General features: G+C 41.4%; 3 protein-coding genes across 4 annotated transcripts in view; 1 reads left to right on the top strand and 2 right to left on the bottom strand.

Moving 5' to 3' along the window:
• Positions 1–20,549, top strand: part of LOC110534421 (uncharacterized) — an 88,479-nt gene that overhangs the window by 41,602 nt on the left and 26,328 nt on the right. Inside the window, exons 5-7 of one of the 2 annotated variants that reach the window (XR_016483864.1) lie at positions 6,278–6,358; positions 8,666–8,803; positions 14,533–15,657. The gene's annotated coding sequence lies outside the window, so the exon portion shown is untranslated. Of the gene's footprint in view, positions 1–6,277; positions 6,359–8,665; positions 8,804–14,532; positions 15,658–20,549 lie in introns of those variants that run through there. The other variant, XR_005034197.2, reaches the window with a different exon arrangement.
• Positions 256–3,743, bottom strand: LOC149980136 (E3 ubiquitin-protein ligase TRIM21-like). The gene is made up of 2 exons (XM_090187376.1): positions 3,593–3,743; positions 256–3,324 (listed from the first exon to the last, which is right to left on the bottom strand). Exon 2 carries the CDS (start codon positions 3,320–3,322, stop codon positions 1,697–1,699), a length of 1,626 nt encoding a protein of 541 aa, XP_090043502.1. The 5' UTR covers positions 3,323–3,324; positions 3,593–3,743; the 3' UTR covers positions 256–1,696.
• LOC149980135 (pleiotropic regulator 1-like) lies at positions 8,832–14,241 on the bottom strand. The gene is made up of 10 exons (XM_090188548.1): positions 14,230–14,241; positions 12,811–12,912; positions 12,099–12,191; positions 11,383–11,532; positions 11,138–11,239; positions 10,931–11,033; positions 10,526–10,634; positions 10,221–10,360; positions 9,639–9,832; positions 8,832–9,408 (listed from the first exon to the last, which is right to left on the bottom strand). Exons 1-10 carry the CDS (start codon positions 14,239–14,241, stop codon positions 9,349–9,351), a joined length of 1,065 nt encoding a protein of 354 aa, XP_090044674.1. The 3' UTR covers positions 8,832–9,348.

Below are 20,549 nucleotides of genomic sequence, written 5' to 3'. Positions count from 1 at the left end.
CATCGGATAATTAACTGTGTTTATAATTACGTGATTAGATAAATCAGGCAACCATTAACTCGGTAACCTGGGGCACCATGAGAAAAGTTTGTTTAATGAGTTAACGTTTCCCAAATTAACTCAAAGAATATCAGAATATCGATTTCATAGCAGCCGGCAATTAATTTATTTCCTCTTAAGTCTCATTCTGAACATCTCATAATTCTTAAATCTGCACAAACCCGGGTCTCACTAAATCATTCCGTACCACACAAATTGAGTTGATTATTTATTTACTAACAAGCTAAATGATAATATAAGATACACATACACAAACAGTCTTGGCCATTGATTAGAACTTAATACAATGAAACTGGTCCCTAGCGGACCAACATCAATAGAAAGAGAGAGAGAGAGAGGGAGAGAGAGTGAACAAGATAAAAGCACACTTGGATACATTTGTAACCTGCTTAGTTGAGCCCTAACACCTTGCCCCAAACTGCCGCTCTTATGGGTCAGAATTATAATGAATGTATTTACTTGTTGAAGGTCTCCGTTGGGTATCTTTTCGTGGACCGAGTTCCGTTTATCGGGATAGGATGGCCGAAGCACTTTTCTTCCGATGGCTGTGTCTCCTTCGTCACCGGGTGTAAGTCTCTGATTGCCCACATGATTGTTAAGAGTGTCCTTTGTCCACTTCCTCATGTTGCATTTGTGGGGTTGTGACTTTGATCACGCTGCAGCTGTGGTCCATTTTACTGTGGTATGTAAATTCTTATACCCCCAGGTCACAAAGGGGCATTTCGGTCTATATGGCAAGTTCTCTGGGGCGTATCTAGTTACGAGGCAAGGTATCACAATGTACTATGGTCTCGTTAGACAACTAAAATAATAGTTAATTGTTACAAAAATATTCTCTTTGATCTGGATATTTTCTACACAGCGCACAGTATGTTAACATCATGTACATATTATGACAACTTTTCAAGTTACAATCTTTCCGTTATATTGTCGTCATTTAACTATTAATAACATAACAAAAACGACATTCATTTTCATATTTTATCTAGCATCGTTACCATCATTTCAACTGATAAAATATGTACCATATAAAATGTACCAAGTCCATTTTTTCCATGTTACAGTTCTGCGGTAGGTTTTCCATAGGCCAACCATACATTCCAATCCTCCACTGACAGGACAAAAGATTTGTCTGCTGCCTTAAGATTTACAATGGCTTGAGGTGTTACGTATTCCTGCGCCTGTCTCCAATCATTTTTACAACGTGACAAGGGCGCACTGCCTTCATATCATAGGCCTGCAGTAGCTAAAGCTTAATAGCCACACCATACCAAACCTTTCCCAAATGTTTCTAAACTTAATTAGGGTAATATCAAAAGTAAGTCAAGGCATTGTTTATAGAGAAAATATGAGAAGAATGGCGAATGTAAACCAGGGCAAAAATGCACTACCCTCCACTGTGCCTTACTCAAAGCAATAAAAAAGGTTTGACAACCCTCCCCTATTTTGTGGCACCCCTCCCCCAGTAATATTCAATCTGTCCCTAAAGAGTAAAGAAGTTTCAATTTTTAATTCGTTATGAGATTTCAGAGGACATCCATGGACATTCTAATCACATGTCATGTCAACTGACTAAATATATTTAATGATATGTGAATGTAATTAGTTAATTAACTGTTCCCTCTGCATTGTTTAATTAGTGTGTGTGATTGACAGGAGAGATGATGAGAGGGGCTGAGTTTTGACCATCATCATTATCAGAGGGGCCAAAGAATGGAAAGAGTTTCTCTGTAAAGGTGCAGCCAGTGTAAGTGTAGATATGAGACTTGGCCTTCACATCATAAAAGGAGACCAGACCCTCCTCATAGTCCACAAACACCCCCACCTTCTGGGGCTTCTTTCTCAGGGAGAGGAGGAAAAGGAGGAAGTTACAGCTATCATTCTCATCCCTTTCGGTCACAGTCCAGAGTCCATCCTCAGGTCTCAGTATAATATTCTGCTTCCTTTCAGTGGACTCTCTGGCCACTCCTAAATTCCATCTAGCCTTCCCCTTAACCGTCACCTCATAGTAAAATCGTCCTGAGGAGAAGCCATCCTTTCCAAGGACAAATCGATGAACATCAAACCTTTTTGGATTGTCAGGAAGATTCTGTGGTATGTCTCCAGTTCTCACTTGTTTCCCATCTTCAGACAGGATGAGAATGGAACATGCTGTATCAGGGTCCAGAGTCACATCCACTGCATACTGCTGAATCATCTTCAGTTTGACTTCAGGCAGCTTCTCCATCTCTTTATTCAGTATCTCCTCCAGCTGGGACACAGCTCTCCTCACAGTCCCCACACACAGATCACTGTGAACATTGATCTCAGACCAGTCCTTGGTGGGTGGAGGTTTGCACTCTAGGGATAGGAAGCTCTGGAGAAGTTGGAGGTGGTCCTCAGTGTGTGAGAGCTGCTTCAGATCAGTTCTTCTCCTCTTTAGGTCAGTGATTTCCTGCTCCAGATCTTTAATGAACCCGTCAGCCTGCCTCTCTACTGCTTTCTGCTTCTCCTCAATCACCTCAATCAGCTCAGCTTGGCTTTTCTCAATGGAGCGCACCAGAGCAGTAAAGACTTGTACACTGTTTTCTATCTCTCTCTTTGCATCTCTCTTTCTACGAACTACAGAGAGTCTGATCTTTTTAACCTTCTTCAGTCTCTCCTGGATAAGTAGCTGCACTTCTGCCTCAGTTTTCCCCAGCTGAGCCTTCCTCTCTCCACACTCTTCCTCTATAGGGACAGTGTCATGAGTCTTGTGGTCTGCCTCAGTGCAGAACTGACACACACAAGTCTGGTCAGTCCTACAGAACAGCTCCAGGAGTCTGTCATGCTTCTTACACATCCTGTCTTCCAGGTTCTCCACAGGGTCGATCAGTTTGTGTTTCTTTAAGGGTGAGGCTATCTGATGAGGCTCCAGGTGAGTCTCACAGTAAGAGGTCTGACACACCAGGCAGGACATAAGGGCCTTGCGCTTCATCCCAGTGCAGACGTCACAGGACACTTTTCCAGGTTCGGGACGGGGCCCATCTCTACCTATATCTCTCCTCTTTTTAAAATTCTCTACAACCTTTCTGAAAGTTGTGTTGACACGAAGCTTAGGTCGTCTGGAGAATTTTTCCTGACACAGTGGACATTGGTACAGGTCCTTGCTATTCCAGTACTTTCTGATACAGGCCATGCAGAAGTTGTGTCCACATGAAGTGGTGACTGGCTCAGTGAACACATCCAGACAGATAGAGCACAGGAACTGGTCTTCAGACAAGAGAATAGTGGAGGAAGCCATATCTAGACAGAGAAGATGGGACTATAAATTATTTCTCTCAATAGTTTTAGTGCCACTGTCAACACGGAATTTAGAGAATCTAACCAATGCTGATTAAAGTTGTTTAACCATACAACATACAGTATACATTTGTCAATGTACAAAATAAAGATAAACGTAATGTAGAAGCAAACAGGATAAAAGAAAACCGCAGAATAAAGGAATTCATTAGAATACAATAATTCACACACTAGAATGCATCTTCACCTGCCCTTGTAAATCTGTGCTCACCTGTATCTGTGTGTGAAAGAGGGTGGGCACTTTCTCCCGATTTATCGGTACTGTAGTATTAAAAGAAACAGACTGCGTAGCTGTCTTATATTTTCCAGAAGAGTGTGAGACCGTTTGTTTGTGTTGGCAACGTACAGTACGCCTAGCAACTATAGTTTCACTTTAGCAAAGTGATGTTGACATGCTCCTCCCCACCCAGTGCTGCTCTGTGCTCTGGAACAGAATGAACCCTTCACATGGCTGATCTCTCTTCATCCTTGATACAAAAGTGTGAATCAGAAATGTTAAACAAGGAATTACTGCAGATGCATTGAAAGTTTTCTAAAGTCATCAACTACAATATAATTCACAGGGGAGGAACACATACTGTTAGGTAGATTTGATCATTAATAGCCTTTTACTGCAGTGGGCTAAATCAGGTTCACACAGTATTTCTCGTCTTTAACAAATCTATTTTGAAACAAAAGTATACACCTCACACACATGGTTATGGGCCTAACAAAAATAATACATATATACCATGTCAGATACAGAGTTGAAATGTAATACATTTTGAGTTTACATTCCAATATTACTTTATATACAGTGCCTTGCGAAAGTATTCGGCCCCCTTGAACTTTGCGACCTTTTGCCACATTTCAGGCTTCAAACATAAATATATAAAACTGTATTTTTTTGTGAAGAATCAACAACAAGTGGGACACAATCATGAAGTGGAACGACATTTATTGGATATTTCAAACTTTTTTAACAAATTCAAAACTGAAAAATTGGGCGTGCAAAATTATTCAGCCCCCTTAAGTTAATACTTTGTAGCGCCACCTTTTGCTGCGATTACAGCTGTAAGTCGCTTGGGGTATGTCTCTATCAGTTTTGCACATTGAGAGACTGAAATGTTTTCCCATTCCTCCTTGCAAAACAACTCGAGCTCAGTGAGGTTGGATGGAGAGCATTTGTGAACAGCAGTTTTCAGTTCTTTCCACAGATTCTCGATTGGATTCAGGTCTGGACTTTGACTTGGCCATTCTAACACCTGGATATGTTTATTTTTTAACCATTCCATTGTAGATTTTGCTTTATGTTCTGGATCATTGTCTTGTTGGAAGACAAATCTCCGTCCCAGTGTTAGGTCTTTTGCAGACTCCATCAGGTTTTCTTCCAGAATGGTCCTGTATTTGGCTCCATCCATCTTCCCATCAATTTTAACCATCTTCCCTGTCCCTGCTGAAGAAAAGCAGGCCCAAACCATGATGCTGCCACCACCATGTTTGACAGTGGGGATGGTGTGTTCAGCTGTGTTGCTTTTACGCCAAACATAGCGTTTTGCATTGTTGCCAAAAAGTTCAATTTTGGTTTCATCTGACCAGAGCACCTTCTTCCACATGTTTGGTGTGTCTCCCAGGTGGCTTGTGGCAAACTTTAAACAACACTTTTTATGGATATCTTTAAGAAATGGCTTTCTTCTTGCCACTCTTCCATAAAGGCCAGATTTGTGCAATATACGACTGATTGTTGTCCTATGGACAGAGTCTCCCACCTCAGCTGTAGATCTCTGCAGTTCATCCAGAGTGATCATGGGCCTCTTGGCTGCATCTCTGATCAGTCTTCTCCTTGTATGAGCTGAAAGTTTAGAGGGACGGCCAGGTCTTGGTAGATTTGCAGTGGTCTGATACTCCTTCCATTTCAATATTATTGCTTGCACAGTGCTCCTTGGGATGTTTAAAGCTTGGGAAATCTTTTTGTATCCAAATCCGGCTTTAAACTTCTTCACAACAGTATCTCGGACCTGCCTGGTGTGTTCCTTGTTCTTCATGATGCTCTCTGCGCTTTTAACGGACCTCTGAGACTATCACAGTGCAGGTACATTTATACGGAGACTTGATTACACACAGGTGGATTGTATTTATCATCATTAGTCATTTAGGTCAACATTGGATCATTCAGAGATCCTCACTGAACTTCTGGAGAGAGTTTGCTGCACTGAAAGTAAAGGGACTGAATAATTTTGCACGCCCAATTTTTCAGTTTTTGATTTGTTAAAAAAGTTAAAAATATCCAATAAATGTCGTTCCACTTCATGATTGTGTCCCACTTGTTGTTGATTCTTCACAAAAAAATACAGTTTTATATCTTTATGTTTGAAGCCTGAAATGTGGCAAAAGGTCGCAAAGTTCAAGGGGGCCGAATACTTTCGCAAGGCACTGTACATCACAGAAGACTGAAATACAACAAAACTGTTTGACATAGCAACACTGGAGTTTGGGCTTGTTGAAACATATGAATAATATTCCACTCATGAGGTCACAAGGTCATTTGACTTCAAGGGCTACATAAAGGAGCAGGAAATATTATTTTCAGATGATTCCTTTAAACATACTCACTTTCAATTCTACCAAGTCAAGTCAGACATTGGGTGGAGAACTTAAGCTCAATGTATTTTCTGTTTGTAGGAAACTGCCTGTGTTTGTTGAAATCCTGCTTCTGCTGCTTGTGGTGCCTAAAGAAGTGTCTAATGTACCTGAATGGTTTTACAGAATACCACGTTAATCCATTTCTATATGTTAAATAGTGTTTTTATGCACATATTACACTGAACTTGCCTTGTTAGCGTTTACGATACTTGCCCGCTATTGTCTCAACACCAACACACATCCACCCTCTTCTTCCTCTCCCTCTCGCTTTTAGGAGTTTGTAGAGAACAGTAAGAATATGGAGGGATGGGATCGGCCCGAGGCAGATGGAGACGGTCGTGAGATGAAGCCCACGGTGAGTTAACAATACTTTTCCAACAGAAAGTTTAACACTCCATTTGTTTATTGTTGTAGACTCATGGAGGAGGGACTTTTGCTTGACCAAACCAGAAGACGGAAACCAAAAGGCATTCCTAACGTTTTCTTTATTCCACGTGTAGCAGGTTTACCATGATATCACTCCAGTCAGAGTCTACAATATTTTTGAAAACCTGTTTATTAATATATGGCACACTTTACATGAAAGCTTTGTTTAAAAAAAAATATTTTTTTTAAGCACAATGCCTTTTTGAAACACCTTTTTTATATAACAAAAGTACTTCAGTCAAAAATACTGTTAGTGCAGTTTGGTTCTAGTTTACAGGTCGTGAAGTATGTTTTGTTTAGCCTCTTGTGGGTGACAGTATTGTTCGAGATTTTTCAAATGCGTTCCATGTCACCCCAGTTATTAAACATTATTACTGTACACTACAAGTGTTTGTGCATCAAATGTATTTTTAGATTGTGATAAAGACGATCATGGTTGCTCCTTTTTTAATACAATTTTGACAAATAAAACTGACCAGCATAACAGATAATTAACAGGCACTTTTCATGTCTGAAATAACTCCATCATACCTTGTTCAAAGTCTTCTTGCATGGACATTCTTTTTTTATTCTAAATTTGTGCAAGCTGTTGTCCCACGCCCGATAACAGGATCAGGTTACTACGGTGGATCAAATATGAATGAGCCACTTACTCTGAGGATGTTTGATATTACTCTAATGTTTGAAAGGCAGGTCCTACAAGTACTGAAGTTGTCATGTCAGAGGCAATGCATGATCATAACTGACAATCCCTACATTGTGGCAACGTTGAGTCATTACTGCTTACTGAGTTTGTAAAACTGTATCCATAGAAAACATGATTCCCTATTATTGTATCTCTATTCCCTTCATGAGTTTTTGTTATTTAACAGAATTGTTCAACCTTTTGCATACTAATTAAAGAAAACAATCAATGTCCTCTTTTCTTTGTGAGAGCTGTGGGGCAAGAGAGGATCAGTTTAATCTTGAACATGGGTTTGTGTCTGTATGTCACTGTATGTTATTTATTAGTTTAATAGATGCCTTCACCATTATTCTACAATGTAGAACATGGTAAAAAGTAAAAACCCTTGAATGAGTAGGTGTTCTAAAACTTTTGACCAGTAGTATATATATATATCCATTGATTCTTGAATAACTAATGAGTTCAGTTCAACTGTCACACTCCTTGAGAACCCAAAATATAAGCTTGTTTTTCGCCAATGTTTGTAAACATTGTAAATGTAAACAAACACTGTATACCATATCATGGTTAAAACATTCATTTTTATATCACTGATGGTCAGTCCTTGTAACCATAGCTGTCTATTAATCTGAGAGTGTTTACATTTCTCCAGGCCCATCCCTCAGCTTTTTACCAAAACAGAGGCAGGGAAATCGTTTTGTTGTTTCATCTGTGGACTTGCCCTTTAAAGAGCTGCATATTATCAAGATATCAAAGTGGACTGGATTTATGAGTTATATTCTTCAAGAATGAATGGGTATTTATAATTAATTTAAAAGGCTAACAATTGATGTAGAAACTGCATATTTCCCCTTTAATGCACGTTGGTGAGTTAATTTACACTGTAAAGGGGTTGCTGAATTTGACAGTAACTTGTCAACTTCTGTAATAAATACAGTATCAAAGCAAGCACTATGTAATGACAGTACAATACCGTAATATTTATTATACTGTTAAAGTGAATATTAGCGTAATCATAATGTTTGATAAAAATGGTTTACTGTAATTACAAGGGATTGGTGCAAGCAGGTTGGCTGCTAAGTGTTTACACATTACTGCATATTAATGAATAGTTGGTGTCTTACAACACTTGCACTTCTGGAAGCTTCCAAACTGGCAGCGACTACAGGGGAAAACAGAGCACAGGACATGGTAAAATGTGCAACCATTTAAGGTTTAAGACTTGCCCCACTCCAATCTGTCCCCTATTCATTTTAAATTGATGGGGCACTATAACATATAGGACTTAAATTGGTACATCATTCTCACTCACAGGTGCAATGTAGCCTCTTACAAAGCCTCAAATATGTTAAGCCAGAAACAATACCATTTTTGGCACTCCAAATGATACAGTACCACTCAAAATAGACCAATTATTTCCCCGCCCACATTTTCCCACAATGGCCCATAATTTACAGTATGCTTCAGTAAAACAGTATTTCACTGTTGATAATACCCCAAATTACCGTATAAAGTAGTTTTGTTACAGTGAACATCTGCTTTGTCTAACAGGTGAGCAGAAGTTCCATGTTCTCAGTGAAACCAGGAATACGGTAGAGCTCCAGGACCACCCAGGAGATGACGGATACTGGGAGATCAATGCAAACAGCTCCAAACACGATGGGAATGTTGTCACCAATGGTTACATGGGTGAGTCACGCTTCACGGAAATCCAAAATGAGATGCAACATGTTTTTTATTTTTATGGTTCTGTTAATCATACAGTGATTTATTTCATACACCAGATTGCACAACAAATTACGTTTCTCTTGTATATACAGTTGGTGTTTCTGAAATAAAGAAATAAAAGAAAACATTTCTAATGATGAGAAAATCTTGGAATTTTCCACACGTTTACTAGATTTGACCCGAGTGGGGACTATGTGTACACTAAAGGCGAGCTCTTACGGAGCTGAGAAGTGGCTTCTCATGGTGGACGAGAGTGACCAGAGATATGAGAGAGCATTCATCATCAAGAACAAACATTCTGGAAGGTTATTGGCTGTCCAAAATGGCTACTTTGTTGGACTAACATTGTACATTGAATAAGGACTACATTGAAAACCCCCAAAATTACAGTAAAAATAAAAGCCAACTCGTTTTTGTGTGAATATTCTTCTTTAAAAAATTATGGGAGTTCTATTGATGGGAATATTGACAACAGAAATGAATGTATTTTTTTGTTTGTTGCAAAACTAGAATCTTTTCCTCTTGAGGATTTCCGGTTTCCAGTTGATTGGGTGGCTTTCCTCGGTCTGAAAGAAAAAAACAATCCCACCCTAGTCAGAAACAAGAACTTATGAAGTACTCAAAGTAATACCACAGTTTCATTAGCTTAGCAATGTTTTAGTGACTGTCCTTTTCCCTGACTGAATAAACATCCACTTTGTATGAGGTTGTAATTAACACGTCCATTACTGAATCACATCTCAAATCAACAAAAACTTGTGTAGCTATACAGCACAGGATAAAAGTATTTCCCTACCGCGGTGTCGTCCTCTTTGTACACCTTGATGGTCTTGTCGGCCTCGGCCGTGATCAGCCTGCTCTCCGAGTGGTCGAACATGCAGGCGAAGATCCCCGATTCGCTGTCCAGTGAGCCGGGCTGCACGGCGGCGTGGATACGCTGGAAGTTGTAGCCGGTCCGCCAGTCCCACAGGTGAATGGTGCCGTTGTCAGCTAACGGAGACAATAAAAAGATGTAAGGATTAGCTGTATCTAGATCAAGACATCGGCATAGATAGACAGCGGTGTCTAGGATCTAGCCGTATGTAGGATTTCCTATCACTTAGCCATTCAATATATTTGCTTCCAGCCTCTGCAGTTACCACTTCCCTTTCATTTGTTGCCCATCTTTAGTAGTGCGCTTTCGAAGCAACAAAGCCCTTCAGAATCATTCAATGTACTATGACTAGAAATAATCTGACCTAGTCATCCTGACAGAGGCTCAAAACTGTCTATTTCAATCGCAACATATAGACAAGATATTTTTTGTTCAAACACGAGTCGCTAGTGCGCGATGGGAAAAGGATATCCCTGTTGGAAAATGTAAAGGATGTTTTCATACCTCCTGAAACCAGCACGCCGTCTGAGTTGACCACCATTGCGTTGATGATGGCGTTGTGTCCAGAGAGGTTCTGGATGAAGTTGCCGTCTGAGAACGTCCACTGCTTGATGTTGTCGGCAGAGCCAGAGGCTAAGGTATACCTGTAACATTCAGCCAACCAATGGTTCAGTGCCATAACTCAAAACGCACAAATAAAATCGGCGAGCCTATCAACCCTATCATTAACTACAACTAGATAACAAAAGATGGCGAACTTGGGTGCAACATATGCATCACCGTTTACTACGTATGAGGAAGTGACGTACTGTCTGGGATGTAGGGCCAGTGCTCTGACAGACTTCTTGTGATTGGTGAGAGTGGCTCTGGTCTTCCCAGCTATCAGATCCCATAGCCTGATGGTAGAGTCGTGGCTCCCTGGAACGGAAAAAGCCAGGTCGTGTTCAGGTCACACCGTAGCAAAATGTTTTGAAACTAACAATAAAACGCTGCGTTCTTATTCAGACAAGTTCAAGTGTTCTATCCTATTTTTTCCCTACTGAACATGACCCAGGAGAAAAGGTCAAAATGAAAAAAATCCTGATTTCTCCTTGCGCCAGCTCATAATAGAATGTAACAAGATGATAAGCCATTGATGGTAATTTGGAGTGAGTCAACTAGCCAATATATGAACACAGCAAGGCAAAGCATTTGTAACATATCCTTGTCCGTACCTGTGATGATCTGCGGTTCGGCGGCCTGGCATCTGACTGTGGCCACTGTGTTGGTGTGTCCGGACAGGGTGTGCACGTTGGCTTTGCTTCTGATATCCCACACCTATAGACGTAGAGATTTCATATTGATCTCCCAATACACTCCAAAATGTTCCACTAAAATAACGTTTTTGAAAGTTAAGACAACTAGTAATTAGCAAGACTTACCCTGGCTGTGGCATCTCGGCTGCATGTGACCAGCACGTCGATGGTTGGGTGCAGGTCCAAGTCGTACACGGCGCTGAGGTGGCCATGGTAGTGCCTGATAACCTACATTTTTTTTTAAAGTGAGGTAGAGCAGAAATGAGTGGGCGTAACTATACTAAATACTTAACTAAATAATAATGGACCAACAGTCCATTGAAACACATCATATAAAGTAAAGCAGAAATGAAAGGGTACTAGTACAATACCTTGTTGTACTCCAGATCCCAGCACTTGACCTGCTTGTCCTCGCCGCAGGAGAACAGGTAGGGGCTCCGGGTGCTCACGGCCACGCCGCGCACTGTGCTGATGTGTCCCGTTAGGGAGAGCTTTAGCTTCCCACTGGCTAGGTCCCAGATCTGTCAGGAGAATGAGAAACAATGGGGATTTGACGTCACGGGCGAACTTATAGCTGACGTATTACGAGATACATGACTAAATGCCACCAGTTGACTGACATTGAATAGATCAAATGGGTGTCCCAAAACCCTTATGATGTCACTTCTTATTATCATATCTGTTTCACTGGCTGCACCTTTACAGAGGCGATCTACCCATTCTTCAGTCCCTGTAGTGATGATAGTGGTAAAAACGTAGCCCCTCTCATCATCTCAAATCAAACAAATTGTATTGGTCACATCTCTCCTGTCAATCACACACACTGATAAAACAAAGGCGTTACTCTTCCTTTAAAGCTTCAAAATGTAACTTTTTGGGGGGACCCGACCAAATTCACATAGAAATGCTAGCTGTAGATTTCTCATTGAAAGCAAGTAGAAGAAGCGGTATATCTGTTCTATGTACACTATTTCTATGCGTCCCATTCTTAAGTTTCATTTTTGCATCTTTTACTTTCGGTTTTGTACACCAGCCTCAAAACCGCTGTTTAGAAGTTACAGATCTCTCGGTCTCTCTCTGTACTCACCTTAATGGTTCTGTCGCCAGCGCCTGTCACAAACCACTGGTTGCCGGGCTCTACGGCAATGGACCTCACCCAGCCAAGATGACCACTGATGACCTGGAAGGGATAAAGCAAACCTGCATCAGCTACCACACAAAACAGGGAGCAAGTCAATACACCTGAAGTTATCTTAAAACGCATAGGCCTTGCATGAAGATATTCTACGATTATTGTAGCGTGTTCGAAGGACTAGGGACAGTTCCTTACAAAACATCCAAGCTTTTTGTGAGTGTGCCCTGTGCATTTGATAAAGTGTGTGGACTGTAGAGGAAGTACAGTGCCTTGCGAAAGTATTCGGCCCCCTTGAACTTTGCGACCTTTTGCCACATTTCAGGCTTCAAACATAAAGATATAAAACTGTATTTTTTTGTGAAGAATAACAGCTGTAATCGCAGCAAAAGGTGGCGCTATAAAGTATTAACTTAAGGGGGCTGAATAATTTTGAACGGCCAATTTTTCAGTTTTTGATTTGTTAAAAAAGTTTGAAATATCCAATAAATGTCGTTCCACTTCATGATTGTGTCCCACTTGTTGTTGATTCTTCACAAAAAAAATACAGTTTTATATCTTTATGTTTGAAGCCTGAAATGTGGCAAAAGGTTGCAAAGTTCAAGGGGGCCGAATACTTTCGCAAGGCACTGTAAGTGCATTCAGAAGACAAAACGACGTCCTTTACCCGAAACAGCTTCCATGGAGCGTGCCACTGGGGCTTGGGCATAGTGGGGGTTTTTCTGGCAACGAGGGACGAGTTTTTGGTGCCGCCTCCTTCCAAAAGAGACTAGAAATAAGACAGAAAATGAATATTATTCATAGTGGTAGCATTATATCATACAAGACTGATGTCATATTGGTGGGATGTTGGTACAGAAATGCATGCGAAAAGTTAGCAGACACAAAAAAAAAAGGTGTGTCGTACTATACATATCAGAGTGCGTTACCCCACCGTGAGGAGGGGTAACAAAAAAGTAAAATGGATGTTGGATGGTGTCAAAGTGCACTCCTAATAAGATAGGCAACCCTGATTGGGGTCCCGTGTTGCTTGGATTCAGTAACACTTTGTTCATGTCTCTAACATCTGGGGTCTGTACAGGAGGTTCTGGTGCCACGGAATTGCGGGGAAGTTCTGTGTCAAACAGACGAATGTCTAACGTGGACTATTGAATTCCGTTTGTTCTGGTGTCTTTCCCCTTTGACAGATCTACTGTGCATCATCTGAAGGAAGTACATGGCTTGTTATGGTGGCAGGGCAAGAGCCATGGCATGAACTCACTGGGGTTCCTATGTATCTGAGTGTCAGCCGTCAGAGCCAGCCCTGTGGACGACAATACACAGTAGAGGTCAACCGATTTCATCCGAATGGCCGATTTAATTAGGGCCGATTTCAAGTTTTCATAACAATCGGTAATCTGCATTTTTGGACACCGATTATGGCCGATTACATTGCACTCCACGAGGAGACTGCGTGGCAGGCTGACTGCCTGTTACACGAGTGCAGCAAGGAGCCACGGTAAGGTGCTAGCTAGCATTAAACTTATCTTATAAAAAACAATCAATCTTAACATAATCACTAGTTAACTACACGTTTGATGATATTACTAGTTTATCTAGCTTGTCCTGCGTTGCATATAATCGATGCGGTGCCTTTTAACTTATCAACGAATCGCAGCCTACTTCACCAAATGGGTGATGATTTAACAAGCGCATTTGCGAGAAAAGCACTATCTTTGCACCAATGTGTACCTAACCATAAACATCAATGCCTTTCTTAAAATCAATACACAAGTATATATTTTTAACCCTGCATATTTAGTTAATATTGCCTGCTACATGAATTTCTTTTAACTAGGGAAATTGTGTCACTTCTTTTGCGTTCTGTGCAAGCAGAGTCAGGGTATATGCAGCAGTTTGTGCTGCCTGGCTCATTGCAAACTGTGTGAAGTCCATTTCTTCTTAACAAAGACCGTAATTAATTTGCCAGAATTGTTCATAATTATGACATAACATTGAAGGTTGTGCAATGTAACAGCAATATTTAGACTTAGGGAAATCAATAATGATTTGTCAATGATTGATGTTGAAGTGATGGCATTCTTACCAGGTTGGGCATAGTTCTGATTGCCATGCATGTTGGAGCCCAGTGGTCTGGACATCAAAACAATGAAATAACACGTATGGAAAAATGTAGTAACCAAGAAACTGTTAAACAAATCAAAATATATTTAAGATTTTAGGTTCTTCAAAGTAGCCACGCGTTGCCTCTTGGCATTCTCTCAACCAGCTTTACCTGGAATGAATTTCCAACAGTTTGAAGCACTTCCCACTTATGCTGAGCACTTGTTGGCTGCTTTTCCTTCACTCTGCGGTCCAACTAATCCCAAACCATCTTAATTGTGTTTAGGTCGGGTGATTGTGGAGGCCAGGTCATCTGATGCAGCACTCCATCACCGTTTACCTACTCTGCATCTCACAAAGACACGGTGGTTGGAGCCAAAAATCTCACATTTGGACTCATCAAACCATGCAGCAATTCGACCATGAAGGCCTGATTCACGCAATCTCCTCTGAACAGTTGATGTTGACATCTGTCTGTTACCTTAACTCTGTGAAGCATTTATTTGGGCTGCAATTTCTGGGGCTTGTAACTCCAATGAACTTACCCTCTGCAGCAGAGTTAACTCTGGGTCTTCCTTTCCTGTGGCGGTCCTCATTAGAGCAAGTTTCATCATAGAGCTTGATGGTTCTTGTGACTGCATTTGACGAAACATTCAAAGATCTGGACATTTTCCGTAATGACTGACCATGTCTTAAAGTAATGATGGACTGTCATTTCTCTTTGCTTATTTGAACTGTTCTTGGTCTTTTACCAAATAGGGCTATCTTCTGTATACCTCCCCTACCTTGTCACAACACAACTGATTGGTTCAAACTTATTAAAGAAAGAAATTCCACAAATGAACTTTTAACAAAGTACACCTGTTAATTGAAATCAGCAATAATATAATGAATGCAGGGCTTGTGGAATTATACTGTGGCTAAATATAAGCCTTCCACAATCATAAGACCCACTAATAATTTCATTATTTTTTCAAATTAGTTTAACCTGCTTTTTTTTGTGTTGCAATAACCACTGATCTGGCTTTCAAGTCTGTCTATGAAAATGCCCTTGTTGTTACAAATTTGACCAGAAACCATGCATAATGTACATTCACTAACAATGACCAACCTCCCCTATTCCACTGATTAGTACTTGTATAAGTGTGCCGTTTGGTTTCCATTGGGCTGTCCATTATTGTTACAATGTCCGTTGGTGCGTGTGAGTACCCGAGCTGTGTGTTTTGGCTTTCGTGCCATTGTGGATTTCGCAGTTAATCATTGTGCGCGTGTGTTATTTATTCGAGGTACTCCTCGCTCTTTTGTTTTGGGTTTCTACCCTGTGTTTTGTTACGTGTTTGTTTGGTCGTCGTCCCCGTGCCTTTACACGGCACGTCGTAATTTGGGTATAATAAAAAAAAACTATTACGCATTCCTGCGCCTGTCTCCCGAATCAGTTATGCCAACGTGACAAATACTTCACGAGGCTTCTTCTCTCTAAGCTGAGATCTTGAATCTGAGATATATTTAGTTCTCAAAACAAAGTTCTGGGAGTACTGCCAAAGTGAAACTACTGATAGTGAGGATTTTTCCAGTCAGTCACTTCCATGAACACAGAAAATGGTAATTAGAAAAGCACATGAATGGAACATATAAATGAGCTATTAGAAAAGCACAAACATCAAACATTTCCAGCACAGTGGTCACAGCAGTAATTATTTATCATGAGAGGACAAATAATAACTAATAATGCTGCATCCTCCAAGAAAGGTTCACTGGTAAAAATGATTATAAATTGCTGAAGTATTGTCACTTTTGAGGACACAAGATCAAATACACATGTAACGTTGGTCATTAATCTGACGACTGATATTCATCGAATAATTAACTGTGTTTATAATTACGTGATTAGATAAATCAGGCAACCATTAACTCGGTAACCTGGGGCACCATGAGAAAAGTTTGTTTAATGAGTTAACGTTTCCCAAATTAACTCAAAGAATATCAGAATATCGATTTCATAGCAGCCGGCAATTAATTTATTTCCTCTTAAGTCTCATTCTGAACATCTCATAATTCTTAAATCTGCACAAACCCGGGTCTCACTAAATCATTCCGTACCACACAAATTGAGTTGATTATTTATTTACTAACAAGCTAAATGATAATATAAGATACACATACACAAACAGTCTTGGCCATTGATTAGAACTTAATACAATGAAACTGGTCCCTAGCGGACCAACATCAATAGAAAGAGAGAGGGAGAGAGGGAGAGAGAGTGAACAAGATAAAAGCACACTTGGATACATTTGTAACCTGCTTAGTTGAGCCCTAACACCTTGCCCCAAACTGCCGCTCTTATGGGTCAGAATTATAATGAATGTATTTACTTGTTGAAGGTCTCCGTTGGGTATCTTTTCGTGGACCGAGTTCCGCTTATCGGGATAGGATGGCCGAAGCACTTTTCTTCCGATGGCTGTGTCTCCTTCGTCACCGGGTGTAAGTCTCTGATTGAGTTTCCTTTGTCCTCTTCCTCATGTTGCATTTGTGGGGTTGTGACTTCGATCACGCTGCAGCTGTGGTCCATTTTACTGTGGTATGTAAATTCTTATACCCCCAGGTCACAAAGGGGCATTTCGGTCTATATGGCAAGTTCTCTGGGGCGTATCTAGTTACGAGGCAAGGTATCACAATGTACTATGGTCTCGTTAGACAACTAAAATAATAGTTAATTGTTACAAAAATATTCTCTTTGATCTGGATATTTTCTACACAGCGCACAGTATGTTAACATCATGTACATATTATGACAACTTTTCAAGTTACAATCTTAAAATCAAATAAATCAAATCAAATTTTATTTGTCACATACACATGGTTAGCAGATGTTAATGTGAGTGTAGCGAAATGCTTGTGCTTCTAGTTCCGACAATGCAGTAATAACCAACAAGTAATCTTACTAACAATTCCAAAACTACTGTCTTATACACAGTGTAAGGGGATAAAGAATATGTACATAAATATATATGGATGAGTGATGGTACAGAGCAGCGTAGGCAAGATACAGTAGATGGTATCGAGTACAGTATATACATATGAGATGAGTATGTAAACAAAGTGGCATAGTTAGTGGCTAGTGATACATGTATTACATAAGGATGCAGTAGATGATATAGAGTACAGTATATACGTATACATATGAGATGAATAATGTAGGGTATGTAAACATTATATTAGGTAGCATTGTTTAAAGTGGCTAGTGATATATTTTACATCATTTCCCATCAATTCCCATTATTAAAGTGGCTGGAGTTGAGTCAGTGTGTTGGCAGCAGCCACTCAATGTTAGTGGTGGCTGTTTAACAGTCTGATGGCCTTGAGATAGAAGCTGTTTTTCAGTCTCTCGGTCCCAGCTTTGATGCACCTGTACTGACATCGCCTTCTGGATGATAGCGGGGTGAACAGGCAGTGGCTCGGGTGGTTGTTGTCCTTGATGATCTTTATGGCCTTCCTGTAACATCGGGTGGTGTAGGTGTCCTGGAGGGCAGGTAGTTTGCCCCCGGTGATGCGTTGTGCAGACCTCACTACCCTCTGGAGAGCCTTACGGTTGTGGGCGGAGCAGTTGCCGTACCAGGCGGTGATACAGCCCGCCAGGATGCTCTCGATTGTGCATCTGTAGAAGTTTGTGAGTGCTTTTGGTGACAAGCCGAATTTCTTCAGCCTCTTGAGGTTGAAGAGGCGCTGCTGCGCCTTCTTCACGATGCTGTCTGTGTGAGTGGACCAATTCAGTTTGTCTGTGATGTGTATGCCGAGGAACTTAAAACTTACTACCCTCTCCACTACTGTTCCATCGATGTGGATAGGGGGGTGTTCCCTCTGCTGTTTCCTGAAGTCCACAATCATCTCCTTAGTTTTGTTGACGTTGAGTGTGAGGTTATTTTCCTGACACCACACTCGGAGGGCCCTCACCTCCTCCCTGTAGGCCGTCTCGTCGTTGTTGGTAATCAAGCCTACCACTGTTGTGTCGTCTGCAAACTTGATGATTGAGTTAGAGGCGTGCGTGGCCACGCAGTCGTGGGTGAACAGGGAGTACAGGAGAGGGCTCAGAACGCACCCTTGTGGGGCCCCAGTGTTGAGGATCAGCGGGGTGGAGATGTTGTTGCCTACCCTCACCACCTGGGGGCGGCCCGTCAGGAAGTCCAGTACCCAGTTGCACAGGGCGGGGTCGAGACCCAGGGTCTCGAGCTTGATGACGAGCTTGGAGGGTACTATGGTGTTGAATGCCGAGCTGTAGTCGATGAACAGCATTCTCACATAGGTATTCCTCTTGTCCAGATGGGTTAGGGCAGTGTGCAGTGTGGTTGAGATTGCATCGTCTGTGGACCTATTTGGGCGGTAAGCAAATTGGAGTGGGTCTAGGGTGTCAGGTAGGGTGGAGGTGATGTGGTCCTTGACTAGTCTCTCAAAGCACTTCATGATGACGGAAGTGAGTGCTACGGGGCGGTAGTCGTTTAGCTCAGTTACCTTAGCTTTCTTGGGAACAGGAACAATGGTGGCCCTCTTGAAGCATGTGGGAACATCAGACTGGTATAGGGATTGATTGAATATGTCCGTAAACACACCGGCCAGCTGGTCTGCGCATGCTCTGAGGGCGCGGCTGGGGATGCCGTCTGGGCCTGCAGCCTTGCGAGGGTTAACACGTTTAAATGTTTTACCCACCTCGGCTGCAGTGAAGGAGAGTCCGCATGTTATCGTTGCAGGCCGTGTCAGTGGCACTGTATTGTCCTCAAAGCGGGCAAAAAAGTTATTTAGTCTGCCTGGGAGCAAGACATCCTGGTCCGTGACTGGACTGGTTTTCTTCTTGTAGTCCGTGATTGACTGTAGACCCTGCCACATACCTCTTGTGTCTGAGCCGTTGAATTGAGATTCTACTTTGTCTCTATACTGACGCTTAGCTTGTTTGATAGCCTTGCGGAGGGAATAGCTGCACTGTTTGTATTCGGTCATGTTACCAGTCACCTTGCCCTGATTAAAAGCAGTGGTTCGCGCTTTCAGTTTCACGCGAATGCTGCCATCAATCCACGGTTTCTGGTTAGGGAATGTTTTAATCGTTGCTATGGGAACAACATCTTCAACGCACGTTCTAATGAACTCGCACACCGAATCAGCGTATTCGTCAATGTTGTTATCTGACGCAATACGAAACATATCCGTATGATGGAAGCAGTCTTGGAGTGTGGAATCAGCTTGATCTTTCCGTTATATTGTCGTCATTTAACTATTAATAACATAACAAAAACAACATTCATTTTCATATTTCATCTAGCATCGTTACCATCATTTCGGCTGCTAAAATATGAACCATATAAAATGTACCAAGTCCATTTTTTCCATGTTACAGTTCTGCGGTAGGTTCTCCATAGGCCAACCAGACATTCCAATCCTCCACTGACAGGACAAAAGATTTGTCTGCTGCCTTAAGATTTACAATGGCTTGAGGTGTTACGTATTCTTGCGCCTGTCTCCAATCATTTTTACAACGTGACAGGGGCGCACTGCCTTCATATCATAGGCCTGCAGTAGCTAAAGCTTAATAGCCACACCATACCAAACCTTTCCCAAATGTTTCTAAACTTAATTAGGGTAATATCAAAAGTAAGTCAAGGCATTGTTTATAGAGAATATATGAGAAGAATGGCGAATGTAAACCAGGGCAAAAATGCACTACCCTCCACTGTGCCTTACTCAAAGCAATAAAAAAGGTTTGACAACCCTCCCCTATTTTGTGGCACCCCTCCCCCAGTAATATTCAATCTGTCCCTAAAGAGTAAAGAAGTTTCCATTTTTAATTCGTTATGAGATTTCAGAGGATATCCATGGACATTCTAATCACATGTCATGTCAACTGACTAAATATATTTAATGATATGTGAATGTAATTAGTTAATTAATTAGTTAATTAACTGTTCCCTCTGCATCTTTGAATGCATCAGTGTGTGTGATTGACAGGAGAGATGATGAGAGGTGCTGAGTTTTGACCATCATCATTATCAGAGGGGCCAAAGAATGGAAAGAGTTTCTCTGTAAAGGTGCAGCCAGTGTAAGAGTAGACATGAGACTTGGCCTCCACATCATAAAAGGAGACCAGACCCTCCTCATAGTCCACAAACACCCCCACCTTCTGGGGCTTCTTTCTCGGGGAGAGGAGGAAAAGGGGAATTGTCCAGCTGTCATTCTCATCCCTTCGGGTCACAGCCCAGAGTCCATCCTCAGGTCTCAGTAAAATACTCTGCTTCCTTTCAGTGGACTCTCTGGCCACTC

The sequence above is a fragment of the Oncorhynchus mykiss genome, chromosome 10 (assembly GCF_057628025.1).
Source record: "Oncorhynchus mykiss isolate SJ-2025 chromosome 10, ASM5762802v1, whole genome shotgun sequence".
NCBI classification, from domain to species: domain Eukaryota; kingdom Metazoa; phylum Chordata; class Actinopteri; order Salmoniformes; family Salmonidae; genus Oncorhynchus; species Oncorhynchus mykiss.
This window is presented reverse-complemented; position numbering and strand designations above follow the sequence as displayed.